Source organism: Magnolia sinica, chromosome 8 (genome assembly GCF_029962835.1).
Source record: "Magnolia sinica isolate HGM2019 chromosome 8, MsV1, whole genome shotgun sequence".
In the NCBI taxonomy this organism is placed as follows: Eukaryota; Viridiplantae; Streptophyta; class Magnoliopsida; order Magnoliales; family Magnoliaceae; genus Magnolia; species Magnolia sinica.
Window position 1 is genome coordinate 15,741,238 of NC_080580.1, and position 18,420 is coordinate 15,759,657.

The following is an 18,420-nucleotide window of genomic DNA, read 5'->3' on the forward strand; positions in this document are numbered from 1 at the left end:
GTCCGTAGCTAATACGCATCCAAGGGACCTTCCCTCTCCCCCTGTCTCACCTGTCTCCCCTTATAAAAGGAAGAAGAGAGAAAAAAAAAAAAAAGGAGAGAATACCTCTCGCCAGATAAACGATGGCCGTCAACATAACCTCCATCAAGACTGCATCCAACGGCGCATGGCAAGGCGACAATCCGCTCCACTTCGCCTTTCCACTCCTCATCATCCAGACCATACTCGTCCTCGCCATCAGCCGTTCCCTCGCCTTCCTCCTCAAGCCCCTCCGTCAGCCTAAAGTCATCGCTGAGATCATCGTACGTTCATCTCCTCCTCTCTTCACAAGTGGGCCCCACCGCTATCGAGCTGTACCTTGAATTGCAACTGTAGCGGATTCCCGCCACAACACACAACTTCCACTGTGTGTTGTTTGTGTGAGATCCACTCCGTCCATCATGCAAGTCAGCTTGATCCACAACTTAAGTGGGCCACGCCATGGGGAAAAAGCCAAACATAGTTTCCTGAGGTGTGTGCCCCACCTTGGTGTCTATTTTCCATCCATTGGATGCGGATTGGCTGATGTACCACACACCAGCGATCTAGCTGATGTGTTGACGTCAGCAAGTGCTGTGGGTCCCATCATGAGGGATATCCAAACCGTCCATCCATTTGGAGAGATCTTCGTAAGGCTTGAGCCGAAAAATACGACAGATCTAAATATCAAGTGGACCACACTGAAAAAGCAGTGGGGATTGAACGTCTACCATTGAAACCATTTTTTGGGGGTCACAGAAGTTTTAGATCAATATGATATTTGTTTTTCCTGTGTTTTTCCTGTTCATCCAGGTCTTTGTGACCTTATGAACAGATTGGATGGAAACTAAACGTTAGTGGGCCCTACGAATGTTTTAACGGTGAAAATCATTATCCCGCTGCTATTTGTGGTGTGGTCCATTTGAGCTTTCGATATAATGCATTTTTTGGTTCATGTTTTTAAATGATCTTGAAAAATAACTGAACGGTGTGGATATAATAGATATATCATTTTAGGTCCCATGTAACTTTCATCTCTCTGATCCGTTCCCACAACGGAAGCGGATTTCCTGCGAAAGTCTTTCACATGAAGTTCCTGCGCAAGCCTTTCGCGGGATGCTGGCTAGGGCCCACAGATATGTTTGTGAAAAATCCATCCCGTCCATCCGTTTTGAGTTCTCATTTTAAGAAATTCAACAAAAAATGAGTTGATTCAAAACCCAAGTGGGTCACACGAGAGGAATATTCAGGTAAAGAAACTCCTAAAAAACCAAAAAAATTTACTAACACAAAAATGTTCTAGCCCCAAGAATGTTTCAACGATTCACACTGAATCCCACTGTTTCCTCTCGTGTGACCCACGTAAGTTTTCGATACACATAATTTTTTGTTGCATGTACAAAAATGAGCTGTCAAAGTGGATGAACGGCTGGATTTCTCAAAAACATCTCGGTGGACCCCACCCAGCATCTTGCAAAGCAACTTCCAGCCAAAGACTTTCCGAGGAAATCCCGTCTTTCGAAGTATATGCTTTAGGCGTGGTTTTCCACTACCCGGGTTGGGTGGTTACACCAAAGCTACCCAACTAGCCGGTAACCCCAACACCACCCGTGGAAAGTCAATGTTATCCCACCCTACATTGAATAAAAAGCAAGGATTGGATGGTTACCGTTGAAAGCTTCTTGAGGGCCCACTGCAATGTTCATTTGCTAAAGAACATAAATATCAGGTTGATCTGGACTTCGGTCGCATCAAGAAGCTTTGAATCATAGGCGTTCAGTCTCCACCACATGCATTATAGTGGAGCTCAAGGACTTTTCCACAGCTAGATGGGTGGTGTTGGGATTTTATTTTATTTATTTATTTTTAAAATCTGATTTTACACTGCTCCCTTAGTGTGGCCCACCTGATTTTTGGATAGAATGGTTTATCATCTATACATTTTCAACGGATGGATGAAGTTAATGGAACAAATACAGCACGATTGGTTACCAGGATTCTGGCAGATTGCAAATAGCACCAGTTTACGGGCGCGGACTGGATACTGACAAGGTCAGTAGCCAAATTGCTACTGAAGTGACGTCACCAAGCTTTGTAGACTCCACTGTGATGCATGTGTTGTATCCATACCGTCCAACCATTTGTAGATATCATTTTATAGCATTACAAGGAGAATAAGATAGATCTAAATTTCAAGTGGACCCACCACAGAAAACCGTGGGAGCTGTCACACCCACCGTTGAAACATTTATAGGGCCCTCAATGATGTATTTTTGAGATCTATCATATTCATAAGTTAACATAGAGATAGATGATGTGAAAACAAAAAATCAGCTTCATCGGAAACTACTTAGGCAGTTAAGAAGTTTTGAACGGTGGATGTTACTGTCCCCACTATTTTCTATGGTGAAGTCCATTTGAACTTTAGATCTATCTCATTCTCTTTGTAATACTATAAAACGATCTCTAAAAATGGTTGGACGGTATGGATACAACACATGCATCATGGTAGGGTCCACAGAGCTTGGTGACGTCACTTCAGTAGCGATTTGACTACTGACCTTGTCAGTATCCAATCCGCGCCCCCAGTTCACCGCCTAGTCGAAAGGAAGGTGATAGATTTTTCCCGAAGGCGACTATCACCATCAAGAGCAATTATGATTCATCAGATCTTCATACTCCACTCAAGACTGTCAACATGTGGGCCCTACACACAATTCATCTCTAACCGTTGGTTTTTTTTGTTTTCTTGATTTTGAAGGGTGGGATTCTGCTGGGCCCATCAGCACTCGGACGGAACAAGACGTACCTACACAAGATCTTTCCCTCGTGGAGTTCTCCCATCCTCGAGACCGTCGCCAGCATCGGACTTCTCTTCTTCCTCTTCCTCGTCGGTCTCGAGCTCGACCTCAACTCCCTCCGCCGCAGCGGAAAGAAGGCCGCGGGCATCGCAGCGGCAGGCATATCCCTGCCGTTCATCTGCGGAATCGGCGTCGCCTTCGTCCTCCGCAAGGCCGTGGACGGCGCGGATGAGGTCAACTACGGCCCCTTCTTCGTCTTCATGGGCGTGGCCCTCTCCATCACCGCCTTCCCCGTCCTCGCCCGCATCCTCGCCGAGCTCAAGCTCCTCACAGTCTCCATCGGCGAGACGGCCATGGCGGCCGCGGCGTTCAACGACATCGCCGCCTGGGTCCTGCTCGCCCTGGCCGTCGCCATCTCCGGCGACACCAAGGGTGGCGTCCACAAGAGCCCGCTGATCTCCCTGTGGGTCCTACTCTCCGGCGTCGCGTTCGTCGTCTTCATGCTGGTGGCGATCCGGCCTGTGATGGGCTGGGTGGCGCGGCGCTCGTCGGCGCACGATAGCGAGGCGTGCATAGCGATCACGCTGGCGGGGGTGCTTGCGTCGGGATTCGTGACGGATTTTATTGGGATCCACTCAATCTTCGGGGCGTTCGTATTCGGGCTGGCGATTCCGAAGGAAGGGGAGTTTGCGGGGAGGCTGATAGAGAAGATCGAGGACTTCGTGTCGAGTCTGCTGCTGCCGCTCTACTTCGCGTCGAGTGGGCTGAAGACTGACGTGGCCAAGATCCACGGTGCCCAGGCGTGGGGCTTGCTTGTGCTTGTGATCGGGAGCGCATGCTTCGGGAAGATATCTGGGACGTTCGTCGTGGCGTTGCTGAGCAAGATACCGGCGCGGGAGGCGCTGACGCTGGGGGTGCTGATGAATACCAAGGGCCTGGTGGAGCTCATCGTCTTGAACATTGGCAAGGAGAAGAAGGTAAGAGGGGTGAATCCAGCGCCCGGTGCATTTTAGCAAGTGAGTTAACGTGCGCGGGGTTTTGGCGGGACGCGAGTTTTCCCTGAGAAATCGACTCCGTTCATCAATTTTGCTGGTTTATTGTCAGGGCATGAACCCAGAAAAGGATGGTACAAAACTAAGTGGGCCACACATTGGAAATGGTGGGGATGAAAACGCTCACTTTTGAAACCTTTGGAGTAGAGTTGGGCACTGAGGCGAGTCGGACCGAGTTAGGGTTGACTTGACTCGATCTAGTTTTGAAATATGCCTGAACTGAACATGACCCGACTCGGTACCGAGTCTATTAGGCCTGACCCGATCTAAGTCCAACATGCCCAGGACTTAACCGAGTCTGATCAAGAGATGAGAGAGGGAGGCAGTGGAGTGGAGAGAGAGAGAGAGTAGGGTGGTGATGGTGGTGGGTGGTTGCCGGATTTGGAAGAGTAGAAGAGGAGGGAGTGAGAGAGGAAGAGGAGGATGAGGGAGGGAGAGAGAGAGTTTGGGTTCGGATCGGGGCCTGGTGGGGCACCTAGGTTTAGAAATCGGGTGTGTATATGTATATACCCGCTTTCGAGTCGAGTCAAGTTTCGGATCAAATTAGGTCTAATGGATCGAGTTCTGGGTAAAGTCAAATTGAGTTATTAAGTAACTCGAACTCGACTCGATTTAAGTTTGGATTGGGAGAAGCTTACTCAGTTCAGACCGACTCACCCATTCGGTTCGGATCAAGTCAAGTTTGAATGAGTTGAACGAGTCAAGTTAGTCAAGTCAAGTTGTCACGTGCCCAACTCTACTTTAGAGCCACCCCGATGTTTATATGCCATCAGAACCCTTCGTAAGGTTGTTATCATTGGGAAGAGCTAAAAACACAGAAATTAGCCTGAAGCTAAACTTCCGCAAACTCACAAAGATTTCAACCGTCCACGTTCAATCAACTTCATGGCATGCTCTACCTGAGTTTTGGATTGCGGCTGGTGTCAAAGCTCTATGGCCCTATCACAATATACGTATTTTATCCAAACCGTTCATCCACGAGCCAAAAAATGAGGCAAATCCAAAGCTCAAGTGGACCACACCATGGGACGCGTTAAGTATCAACAACGCAGCGAGAACACATATAATTTGCCCTTCTCAAGTTTTTAACGCTAGTTGTTCAATCCCCTATCATTTCCTAGGGTATGGCTGACTTATGCTGTAAATTTGCTTATATTTTTGGTTCATAACTCCAAATGAGTTGGCAAAATAAATAAACAACATGAATAAAATACATATAATTAATAGGGCACGAAGTAGGTGTTAGGTTACCAGCCAAATTACACCCGGCAAATTTCATGGACGATGATTGGCCAGTGAGCAAGCGGATAAAACACATGAATCCAAATCCTATCCTAGTCACAATGATGGATTTTCTTTATTGTGATGATATAGACCAGTCACATTACAATAATCAAGAAATTTGTGTTCGTACCCATAGAGAATAACTTTCTACTCGTGAAAAGTAGAGAATCCGGACTCAAAACAGATACATCGATATAGTGCCCATAGAGCACCGACTAGTAGCCAAACCACATCCACATGTCACGCTGAAAACTACATTGGGTCCACAGCTTTTACAGCGGAATCTTCGGGTAGCGGGAAGTGGCGAATTCACGTTATTTTGACGGGAGGTTCTGGTACTGACGTCCTGGACGCGGCACCGAATCTTCATGTAAGCAGGGACGTGGCCAATTTACATCCTTTTGTCGGCGTTTCTGACACTGACCTCGTGGACGCGGTTTGGGTAACGCCACCCGCCAGTTCAAAGTAGTGATGGCCCGCGAGTAGTTAATTGACTCAACAACTTTGGAATGACTTTGTGGCTACGTGGGTCAACCAATCAAATCCCACTGCAATCTATCTCCATCTCTACTAAGTAGTATCCAGTCTAAGTCCTTACCTTATACAGACCGCTGCATTGCAATTGGTCGTCCAACACGTTTCAGAATAATGATTTTGAACTTTCATATACATGCAACACGTTTCAGAAAAATGATTTTGAACTTTCATATACAGCTAGGGGCGCGGATTATGTAACACCCCCGCCGGTTCCCAGCTCGGGACAGGCTGGGTTTGAGGGACCGCCGTGATGTATGTATTTCATCCACACCGTCCACCTATTTTTCCATATCATTTTAGATTTTGAACACAAAAATAAGGAAGATCCAAGGCTCAAGTGGACCACACAATGGGTATTAAATTCCTGCCGTTAAAAATTTTGAAGACTGAAAGTTCTGTGGGTCCCATCATTAGGTATGTGTTATATCCTAACGGTCCATCCATTTGGCGAGCTCATCTTAAGGCTTGACGCAGAAAATAAGATAGATCTAAAGATCAATTGGACCACACTGCAAAAAGCAGTGGGAGATTGAACGTGTACCATTGAAACCCTTTTGGGGGTCACCGAAGTTTTGGATCAATATGAAATTTGTTTTTCCTCTTCATCCATGTATTTGTGACCTTATTAACAGATTGGATGGAAAATAAACATTATGGTGGGCCCTATGAATTTTTTAACGGTGAAAATCATTATCATCGCTGTTATTTTTGGTGTGGTCCATTTGAACTTTGGGTATGATTCATTTTTTGTCTAATACTCTAAAATGATCTCGAATAATGGATGAATGGTGTGGATATAATAAATACATCATTGTGGGGGCCATGTAACTTTGATCTCCTTTGAACCGTTCGTACAACGCGGAGCTCGAGGAGCGTCGGCGCTCGTGTTCGCACGACACGTATCTACACCAGCTATATAGCTGGTGTGTGGTACACCAGCCAATCTGCTTCGAGTGCGCCACACCCCAGGATTCAACTAGGATTGAATGCTCACCTTAAAATCTTCTCGGTGGAGGCTGAAGTTATAGATCAACTGATATTTGCATTTTTATTTTTATTTTTTTTTTAAATCCAAGTGAAAATAACCTTATGAATCAGTTGGATGGTATATGAGCGTGGGCCCGGAAGGTTTCAACAGTGAGCGCTTCTATCCCCACTGCTTCCAGAGGAGCAGTTCCCCTAAGTTTTGGATATCCCTATTACTTCTAAAATAAGCTGATAAAAGAGATGGAGGGAGTGGAAATGACACAAATGGGACGGTGGACCTCACATATATTGGGTTCTAGGTGGTGTGTTGAGGTATCAAAGTTATGTGGCCCCACCATGATATATGTCTTATATCTTTGCTGTCAGTTCATTTTGCGAATCATTTTAGAGTATGAGACAAAAAAATGGGTTAGATCCAAAGCTCAAGTGGACCACATCAATGAAAGAAATGAGGATTGAACACCTTCCATTGAAAATTTCATGGAGACCCCACCATAGGAAACAATGTGTTTTCCCTTCATCTAAGTCGGTGTGACCTATTGTACAGGTTGGATGGCTTATAACATCATGTTGGGCCCATAAAGGTTTCACCGGTGGATGTCATTGTCTCCCTTAATTTTTGTGGTGTGGTCCACTTGAGCTTTGGATCTACTTCATTTTTGGGCTCATACCTTAAAATGATCTCACAAAATAGATGAACAGTGTGGATATAACATATACATCGTCGTGGGGCTCACAAAACTTTTGACACGTAGATACACCAATAATGAGGGTCATGCAACCCGCTTCCTCTTGTTCGGGTCCAGATGTGGGGATTAGCTGCTGCCTTTAACGTGGGCCCCAACTTAACGTATTTATTCTATATTCACGTGGTCTGTCCCTTTTTCCAGGTCATTTTAGGGGGGGGGGAGAAGAGGGGATTGATTCCCAACTGAGGTTGACCATACTATAGAAAAAAGTGGTGATGGAATGCACTATCATTGAAAAACTTCCTACGTCCCACTGAATGTTTACATTTGCCATCCAACTTGTTGATAAGGCCATATAAACTAGATATGAAGGGAAAAAAAGTATTAGCTTAATCCAAAACTTTTGTGACTTATTAATGATCGATCACCATCATTTCTAATGGTATGTTCCACCTTAGAATTAGATCTGCTTCATTTTTTTAATCACGCCCTAAAATGATTTAAGCAAAGACGATGAACAGCATGGATATAAGATAAACACATAAGGTGGGATCCACGGTAAGGGAGCACCGTCTTGGCCGAGGCTGGGGCTGCCGTGATTCCCACCCGGGGAGGCGAGGCTGACTGGAGCATTCTCCTTTCCAATTGTCTTATCATTGATTTTGAAGACGCGAAGAAATGATGTGATTGGACGCTGCGACTTTTCTTTTCAATGCTTCACATACAGGTGTCATTGAAAATGAAAAGAAATAGAGACGTATAAAGAATCTTTTTGCGATGAATAAGAAGCGGTTTTCTAGATTTTTTCTTATTATTATTATTTATTTATTTTTCAAATAAAAGAATGCACTTTGTTATCATGGGCGGTGGTTTTTCTACGCGTCGCTTTTCCAGTTAAGACAAAGTTCCACCTCCCTAACTTTCCTTTCTCTTCTCAAGATGCTGATACGCAACCTTTAAAAAGAAAAACCACCCAAAGTATCTCTGTCTTATAAAAATAAAATAAAAAAAACTAGGCGCCTTTTCTCTCTCTACTGTTCGGAGCAAACGAGGGTGGAACACACTAGATTTTGAGCAGTTGGCGATTCAACGCCTTAGGATACTTGGAAACGGAAGCAGATTGCGTCCTTCTCCCGTCTGGACTGACTCGGTCGTGGCAGGGTGCGGATTAGGTGCGGCACTTACTGTGGGGCCACCTTGATATATGTATTTATATCCACGCTGCCCATCCGTTTTGTAGATCATTTTAGAGGATACTCTTGAAAATGAAGCAGATCCAAATGGATGGTGGACCATACCATAGGAAACAGTGGTGATCGACAACTAAAAACTTCTTGTGGGCCACAACAGTTTTGGGTCCAGCTGATTTTATTTTTTTAACTTCGTTGGAGTTTGCGTGACCTTATCAACAGGTTGAATAGCAAATAAACGTTACGGTGGGCCCTAGAAAGTTTTTAACTGTGGGGCATTCAATCTCCAATGTTTCCTATTGGAAGTTCACCGGAGATTTGGATCTGATTCATTTTTTGGCTCATCCCCTTAAAATGATCCAGCAAATATATGCAGAGTGGATATAGAATATGTACATCAAGGTGGGCCCACAGGGTCACACCGTCTTGGGTGAGGCTGGACATCGGCTCCTGTATAAGCAGGGGCTTTGTGGGGCCCACCATGATGTATGGGTTTTATCAACGCGATACATCCATTTTTCCATATCATTGTAGGGCATGAGTTCTAAAATGAGGCATATTTAAGTGGACCACACAATAGGGATTAAACGCTCACCATTAAAAACTTCTTGGGAGTGCAAAACTTTTGATCAAGCTTATATTTGTGTTTTTCCTTCCTCGACATCTATGTGACCTCACGAACGGTTGGATAAATGGATAGAAAATAAACTTCTTGGTAGGCCTTAAAGGTTTCAACGGTGGATGTAATCTTTATTGATAGATGTCTTAAATCTGTCTGTCAATGACAAGTTCGATGTCATCAAGAAGGCTTCAATGTCTTCGAAGTCGGCCCGATGACATCAGTAAAATTCGAAATTTATATGTTTAGTCATTGGACACTTTTGGTGTCTTGCTTAATGCCATCGAAGGATGTTCGACGCCATCGAAGTTAGTTTCGGTGACTTGGAAGGCCTGTTGTTTGACGCCATCGAAGTTAGTTTCGGTGACATGGAAGGCCTGTTCGATGTCATCGGTAACATTTGATTTTCCATGTCTTGTCTCTGGACTATTTTAGTTTTTTTCCGATGCCATCAAAGTCTAATCGAATGTGTCATCAAGTGTATCGCAGAGTTGCAAATTTGCGAGATTTGTTTTTTATTTTAATTGTGATTCCTCGTAAGGCTATATATAGGAGTATAATCGGGTTTGGAGTGTATCAAAAAGCTTTTCCAATTCATTTCTAGGGTTTCAAGGGTGTAGCTTGGAGTTGATTTGAGGTTGTTCATATTAGGTATTCTCTAAACTCTTATAATTTCTTCTTTTATAGTGATTATCTGTCGCTTTGTGCCATGGCTTTTTCCCGAAGGGGTTTTTCCACGTTAAAATCGTAGTGTTCTCTTTGTGCTTACTTGGTGCGATTGGATTACTTCACTTAATTCATCTCTGTGTGCTTCCGTGGTCCCCCAACAAGTGGTATTAGAGATAACATTGGGGCATAGACTTGAATCCGAAAGTGAGTATCAATGGCTATCAATTCTAATTATGATGTTAAGAAGTACTCGGGGAAAAATAATTTTGAATTATGGAATGTCAAGATGATTGGCCTATTAATTCAGAAAGGATATGATCATGTCATTGAGAAGTAACCGGAATCTATGAATGACGATGAATGGAACAAGCTAGATAAGAAAGCGAAAACATCAATCCAATTGTGCTTAACGGATGAAGTTCTCTACAATGTCATGCGAGAGAAAACTGCAGCAAGTTTGTGGGTGAAGTTAAAGGACATTTATACGAAGAAGTCCCTCGAAAATCACCTATACTTGAAGTTCAACTGTTCAACTTTAAGATAATAGGGGGAAGGAGATGTTAAGGCTCACATTAGCAAATTTAACAATATGATATGCAAATTGCTAGATGTGGAGGAAGTGGTCGAGGATGAAGATCAGTCATGTATCTTGTTGAATTCACTCCCAGCTTCATATAAGTCTTTTAAAAACACGTTGTGCACCGGTAAATCGTCCCTTAGTGTCGATATCGTCATCTCAGCCCTTCAGGGAAAGACGATGAAAAGAAAAATGGTAACATGGGGGCATCTACTGATGCATTGTTTACAAGGGTTGAAATTCTGAGCGGGACACGGGATCTTCTTGATCAAGATCCAAATCCAAAGACAAGGGTAATGGAAAGTTAAAGTGCTAGAATTGTGGGATGTCGGGGCACATGAAAAAGAATTGTATAAATCATAAAGTAAAGAAAGAGAACTCAGAGGCTTCTTCCATGGAGGCCAACACTTCCACATCTGATGAAGGCATGAGCGGAAGTGATATGTTGTCTATATCCATGATCGAACACTTATACAATGATCATAGGGATGAGTGAATTTTAGATACTGGGGCATCATATTACATGACTCCTCATTAGAGTTGGTTCACCAGTTACAGAGAGTGCGATTGTAGCCAAGTATTTATGGGCAATGATAATGCCTGTAATATTGTAGTTGTTAGTACAGTGCGAATCAAGATGTTTAATGGGATGGAGCGTACCTTGACTGAGGTGAGGCACGTTCCTGATATGAAGAAAAGTTTGATATCTCTTAGTGCGAAGCGATTGGGTGTAGATTCACCAGTTTCAATGAGATCCTTAAAGTTTCAAAAGGGGCTCTCGTGGTTAGGAAAGCACAAAAGCATAGAAATTTTTACAGGTTGATTAAGAGCACTTCAATAGGTGGTGCTGCAGTAGTTATAGTGGATTCCACGTCTGCACGTATTGGCACGCATGTTTGGGCCACATGAGCGAGCAAGGCATGAAGGTACTTTCTGATCGTTGTTTAATTTGATCTAAGTTTTAAAAGTTTTGATTTAAATATATGCGAGTATTGTATATATGCTAATCAATCTAGGTTATCTTTTAAATATGGAAAACATGTATGTAAGGGTGTGCTTGATTATGTGCATTATGATGTATCGGGAACGTCGCTCTTGGTTTTCGCTAGAGGGTCGTCATGGTTCGTCACATTCATCGACGACTACTACAGGAAAGTATGGGTTTATTTTATGAAAAATAAATCTAATGTTTTTACCAACTTCAAACAATGGAAAGCAATGGTGGAAAAGTAATCAAGACGAAAGGTGAAAGTACCAAGGACAAATAATGACGGTGAATTTACTTCAACTAAATTTAATCAATTCTGTATGGATGAAGGGATCATAAGGCATAATACAGTGTGCCACACGCCTGAAAAAAATGGTGTGACTGAGTGGATGAATCGGACTCTCTTAGAGAGGGCCTGATGCATGATTAGTAATGCTAGGTTGGAAAATGACTTATGGACTAAGGCCATTAACATGGCTTGCTATTTGATGAATCAGTCCCCCTCTACGGTAATTGATTGCAAAATTCCAAAGGAAGTATAGAGTGTTTAGAAAGTAGACTACTCAGGACTACGAGTGTTTGGTTGTGAAGCTTACTCTCATATACCGTCAATTAAGAGAGATAAGATAAATGAAAGAGCTGAAAAAGTATATCTTTGTTTACTATGGTGGTGGTGTGAAAGCCTATAGGCTATATGACAGAATCAGACGGAAGATCATCATTAGCAAGGACGTTAAATTCGACGAATGATCCTTATTCCACAAGAATGAGTAGGATGAGCAAAAGGAAGCAGAAAGTCAATTATGGACGTTCAGGTTGACACAGGTGATACTTAGGCTGACACAGATGTGCAGACAGAGGTACAGGAGCAGGTGGAGCAACCACCTGTGAGAAAAAATCTGCCGCGTGATTGCAGGCTACCAACTAGATATAGGGATGACTCTAATATCGCATATGCCCTCATTACAATGAGGGGGACCCGCCTACTCTTCATAAGGCACTTGAGGAGCTTGATATAGAAAAAGTGAAAAACAACGGTGGACGATGAGATGGATTCATTGTACAAGAACGAGACATGAGAATAGGTGGAGCTTCCAGTTAGCCAAAAAGCGATCGGGTGTAAGTGGATCTTCAAGAAGAAACAGGATAGGTACAGGGCAAGGTTGGTAGCGAAAGGTTACGCTCAGAGAGAAAGCATTAACTTCACAGAGATATTTACGCTGGTTGTAAAGCAAGTATTTATCATATTTGTGTTGGCATTAGTTGCCTAATATGATCTCGAGCTGGAACAGATGGACATGAAGACTGCATTCCTGCATGAAAAATTGGAAGAGTAAATCTATATGAAGCAACCAAGGGGCTACGAAGTACAATGAGCAGAGAACAAAGTTTGCAGTTAAAGAGGTCATTGTATGGCCTGAAACAATCACCTATACAGTGATATAAAAAAAAATTATTCTTTCATGTTGAGTCAGAAGTTTTCTAGGAGTGAATACGATCACTATATCTATTATAGGACACTGAGTGATGGCAAGTCCATCATCTTAGTATTGTATATTAATGACATGTTGATCGTCAGTCATAACATGTTTGAAATCGATGTACTGAAAACTCAGTTACCAGGGACATTCGAGATCAAAGATCTAGGGCCTACAAAGAGAGTTCTCGGCATAAATATACACAGAGACAGGAAGAAGAGCAGGCTTTGGTTATCACAAGCAGAATACATTAAGAAGGTATTGATCAAGTATGGGATGGACAAGGCAAAGCCGGTTAGCATTCCCCACGCGGCTCACTTCAAGCTATCTTCAGAATGATGTCCTAAAATTGATGAAGAAAAGTAGAATATGTCTCGTGTGCCTTATTCGAATATAGTTGGCAATTTGATGTATGTCATGGTTTGAACTAGATCGGATATTTCACAAGCGGTTGGTGTTATGAGCATATATATGTATAACCCTGGAAATCAACACTGGGAAGCGGTGAAATAGCTACTTTAATACATTCGAAGCAAGAAGGACTACGTCTTAACTTTTGAAAAGACAGGGGCCAAGTTAGTTGGGTATTTAGATTCAGACTATGCAGGCATTGTGGACTCTAAAAAGTTGACTCAAGTTTACTCGTTTGTGCTAGCGGGTGGAGCAATCGGTTGGATGTTGAAGCTTGAATATATGGTGGCTCTTTCCACAACCGAAGCAGAGTATATGGCACTGACAGAGGCAATCAAGGAATATGTTTGGTTGAGAGGCATGATAAATCAGTTAGGACTTCAGCAGAAGGGCGTGCCGGTTAATTATGACAGCAAGAGTGCTATCAATTTGGCTAAAAACTTAGTTTATCACTCACGTACTAAACATATTGATGTTCGTCACCATTTTATTCGACAGGTGCTTGAGAGAAGGGGGCGTGACTATAGAGAAGATTCATACCAACATGAATTCGGTGGACATGCTCACCAATATGGTTCCTACAGAGAAGTTTAGGTTTTGTACAACTTCTTTGGGCTTGGTGAATGTATAATAGAAGAACGGAGTGTGCACAAGAAGTGATGAAGGAGCTATGATGAAATTCATAGATGAGAGAAGAGGACAAGAAGCTACATAATTGATTATTAAAGACATTGTGGAGATTGTTGATAGATGTCTTAAATTTGTCTATCGATGACAAGTTCGATGCCATCGAAGTTGGCTCGATACCATTAGTAAAATTCAGAATTTATATGTTTAGTCGCTGGACACTTTTGGTGTCCTGCACGATGCCATCGAATGTTATTCGATGTCATCGAAATTAGTTTCAATGACATCGAAGGCCTGTTTAATGTCATTGGTAATATCCGATTTTTCATGTCGTCTCTGGACTGTTTTGGTGTTTTTTCAATGACATCGACGATTTGTCGATGACATCGAAGTCCCATCGAATGTGTCATCGAGCGTATCGTAGGGTTATGCAAAATTGTGAATTAGCAAGATTTGTTTCCAATTTTAATTACGATTTCTCCTAAGGCTACATATAGGAGTATAATCGGGTTTGGAGTGTATTAGAAAGATTTTCCATTTCATTCTTAGGGTTTCAAGGGTATAGCTTGGGGTTGATTCGAGTTTGTTTGGATTAAGTATTCTCTAAACTCTTGTAATTTCTGCTTTCATAGTGATTATTTATCTCTTTGTACCGTGGTTTTTTCTTGAAAGGATTTTTCCATGTTAAAATCATAGTATTCTCTTTGTACTTACTTGATGCGATTGGATTCCTTCACTTGATTCATCTTTGTGTTCTTCTGCGGTCCCCAACAATCTTTGCATGTTCAATAGCGCACTATAGAATGGCTATTGGACCAGGCGCCAATCAAAGTAACAACGGAAATATGGAAACCTGATTACCCAATGTCCCACCTTCAAATTTCAAAAATAAATATTCATTTGCATGACTATTGTGCCATACGTCCTTCCAAGTAGCAATAGCAATACGGATGGTTCGGATCATCCAACAATATCTTTCCATATCCGCATTATCCAGCAACATATGTTAGCATGGTTTTAAGAGCCAGCAGATAGCGTTAACTAATTCGGTCCCGAGTCGACTCGGCCTAGTCAAAGCTCATTTGCCTTGATTCCACTGAGTCAAGCGAGTTGAGTAGAGTTTTTTTTTTTTTTTTCAAATGGGCTGATTCATTCTCTCATTTTTACGTACCAACAGGTTCTCAACGACGAGACATTCGCCATACTAGTCCTGATGGCACTCTTCACGACGTTCATCACAACCCCAGTTGTCATGGCCCTCTACAAGCCCGCCCGCGCCATATCTGCCTACAAGCAACGCAGGCTCCAATCAGAATCCCCCAACAAAGATAAAAAGCAGCTTCGGATCTTAGCGTGTCTCCATGGACCCGCCAACATCCCTTCCATCATCAACCTCATAGAGACGATCCGAGGCACGAACAAATCCCTACTCAAGCTCTACATAATGCACCTGGTCGAGCTCACCGAGCGCTCTTCGTCGATTGCCATGGTCTTCAGAGAACGCAAGAACGGCCTGCCGTTCCGTAACCCGCTGCGGAAGCAGACGAATGATAAGGTGTCCATCGCATTCGACGCTTATAGGCAGCTGGGCCGGGTCTCGGTCCGGCCCATAACCGGCGTTTCGGCCCTGGCCAGCATGCACGAGGACGTGTGTAGCGTGGCCGAGGACAAGCACGTGCATATGGTAATCTTGCCTTTTCACAAGCATGCGAAGAACGGTGGGGAGCGTGGTGACGTGGCGATGGAGAATGTGGGGCCCGGTTGGAGGGAGGTAAACCAACGGGTGTTGAAGGAAGCGCCTTGCTCGGTGGGGGTTCTGGTCGACAGAGGGCTCGGTGGGGCCCAGCAGACGAAGCCCGGTGACGTGGCGCATGGGGTGTGCGTGTTGTTCTTTGGTGGGCCTGATGATAGGGAGGCGTTGGAGCTGGCGGGTAGAATGGCGGAGCATCCTGGGGTGAGGGTTGACGTCGTTAGATTCTTAGAAGTGAAGAACGCTGTTGGTAACGGCGTTATGTTGAAGCCGTCTCCGGAGAAGCGTACGGCGAATAGCTACAGCTTCTCGACGGCTGTCGTTGATCGTGAGAGAGAGAAGGTACGTTTTTTAAACTCTACGGTGTATTTTATTTGCTAGTCCGCAGACTACCCAATATTTTTAACCCGTTGTAGATGGGTCCCACCAATATGGATCCCTGACTGTGGGGCCCACCGTGATGTATGTGCCTACGTCCATCTGTTTAGTCAGCTCATTTTAAGAGATGACCCAACCATGAGAGATATCCAAACTCAAATAGGCCATAACACAGGAAAATGAGGGTTTTAACCTTGTGGGCCCGTTGTGATTGATTAGATGCCATCCAAACCGTTCATAAGGTAATTCCCACGTGGATGATGGAAAACACGAATATAACATTGAAAGAAAAAAAATCGATAATGTCATTGTAGTTTCAACGGTGAGAGTTTAATCTTCACTCGAGTGGCCCACCTGAGTTATAGATCTCCCTCTTGTCTGGCATGATGTCGTAAAATGAGCCGATGAAACGAATGGACGGTGTGGATATAACACAAACATCGTAGTGCACCCACGGGGATTTGGATTACATAAATGAGGGTTGGATTGAATGACAAGTCAGCATTGAACCAGCTCAATTTAGCACCACCCAACTATCATCCCGCTCATTTTAGCATTCCACTTTCCAACGTGCCATGCTGGCAATAACAGGAGCTCGACGAGATTGCGATCGCCGAGTTTCGGCGAGGGAGGGAAGGACAGGTAGGGTATGAAGAGAGGCGAGGCAGCAACATCGTGGAGAGCGTGCTGGAAATCGGCAAGAAGCAGCAGTATGAGCTGATTGTGGTGGGGCAGGGTCGATTCCCATCGGCGATGGTAGCCGAGTTAGCGGAGCGCGTAGCTGAGCATGCAGAACTGGGGCCCATAGGTGATATCCTTTCATCTTCGGGCCACGGCGTGGCATCGTCGGTGCTTATTGTTCAACAGCACGACGGAGTCCATGCGAACGTTACACCTGTTTCAAAGATCGTCGGCAGTGACGCTGCTGCTAACTTGGTGTGATTTAGAAATATTAGATTAGGCATCTGCTGCCAATTCGTCGACTTTCTATTTTTCGGCCAAAAATGATGAGTGTCCTATTTCGCTTAACTATGTTATTCTCTTAATTTTAATAAGCACTTTTTATATTGGACACAACTAATAAAGCATAATGGTCATAAATAGTAAAAATGAAAATAGAATGGACTTTCGGCCTTTTATCAGCTAAAATTGCTAAAATAGCTTCTCTTACCTAAAATTATATATGATGGCTGTAAATAGTAAAAATATAAATAAAATGGATTTTTAACCGTAGATCTGCTATCGTATCTTCTCTTATCTCAAAATCATATATGGTGGTTATAAATAGTAAAAATAGACATAAAATGGATTTTCCACCGTCGATTTGATAAAGTAGCTTCTCCTACCCTAAAATTATATATGATGGCTATAAATAGTAAAAATAGAAATAACATGGATTTTCAACAGTTGAACCACTGAAGTAGCTCCTCCTACCCAAAATCATATATGATGGCTATAAATAGTAGAATAGAAATAAAATGGATTTTCAACCGTGGATCTGTTAAAGTAGCTTCTCCTACCCTAAAATCATATATGGTAGCTATACATAGTAAAAATAGAAATAAAATGAATAGTAAAAATAGAAATGAAATGAATTTTCAACCGTGGATCTGCTAAAGTAGCTTCTCCTACCAACAATCATATATGACGACTATAAATAGTAAAAATAGAAATAAAATGGATAGTAAAAATAGAAATAAAATGAATTTTCAATTATTAATCTGCTAAAGTAGCTTCTCCTACTCCAAAATCATATATGGTACCTGGAATAACTCATTCTGGTTTGCGAGATACATCTTTTTTAAGGTTCTGATGATCCGAATCACTTCCGCCTCCCATCGGGCCTTCTCTATCTATCCGGGTACATGAAAGTGTCCACAACCCGCTCTACATCAATATGGGGGTATGCGCCCTTGCCATTTTGCATGAAATCAAGGGTGTGATTTGCTGAGTCGACTCAACTCAACTCGAAAACTCAGACGAGTTTCCTGGAAGTTTGTATGGGTTTTTCCAATGTTGTCGCTAATATTTAAATAATACAAAATTATAGTCGAGTTTTGCTGAGCTTAGTCGAGTTTTGCCTTCTTTTCTTTTGAGTTTTGACTTTTGAGAGGGCCTCGACTAAGATGGAGCTTTTCTCGTGTCCTGCTGAAATCTGGTCGAGTTAAACTGACTCAGGATTAAGTGGGCTGTGGGACATAGTATGGTTTTTGGGTCCAACCCAAACATGGCCCATCATTGCCCTGATCTTATGGCTGTTGATGTGCTGCTTTGGGCTGGACCTGGGTCTGTTCAAGCCCAGCCCACAAGTAAAACCACTCCGTCCCGGTCTCAGAACAGCGATGGGCCCAAACCTGGGCTGATA

General features: G+C 43.2%; 1 protein-coding gene across 1 annotated transcript; it reads left to right on the forward strand.

The window, feature by feature from the left end:
• The first annotated feature begins 67 nt into the window (after positions 1–67).
• LOC131252971 (cation/H(+) antiporter 20) lies at positions 68–18,124 on the forward strand. Its single transcript, XM_058253781.1, has 4 exons — positions 68–302; positions 2,780–3,796; positions 15,105–16,019; positions 16,647–18,124. The coding sequence occupies exons 1-4, from the start codon at positions 123–125 to the stop codon at positions 16,995–16,997; spliced, it is 2,463 nt and encodes an 820-aa protein (XP_058109764.1). The 5' UTR covers positions 68–122; the 3' UTR covers positions 16,998–18,124.
• Positions 18,125–18,420: the final 296 nt, after the last annotated feature.

Coding starts and splice junctions, on each gene's coding strand:
- LOC131252971 (XM_058253781.1), top strand. CDS start 123: ATGGCCGTCAACATAACCTCCATCAAGACTGCATCCAACGGCGCATGG. Junction 3,797..15,104: donor ACATTGGCAAGGAGAAGAAG/GTAAGAGGGGTG, acceptor ACGTACCAACAG/GTTCTCAACGACGAGACATT. Junction 16,020..16,646: donor TTGATCGTGAGAGAGAGAAG/GTACGTTTTTTA, acceptor TGGCAATAACAG/GAGCTCGACGAGATTGCGAT.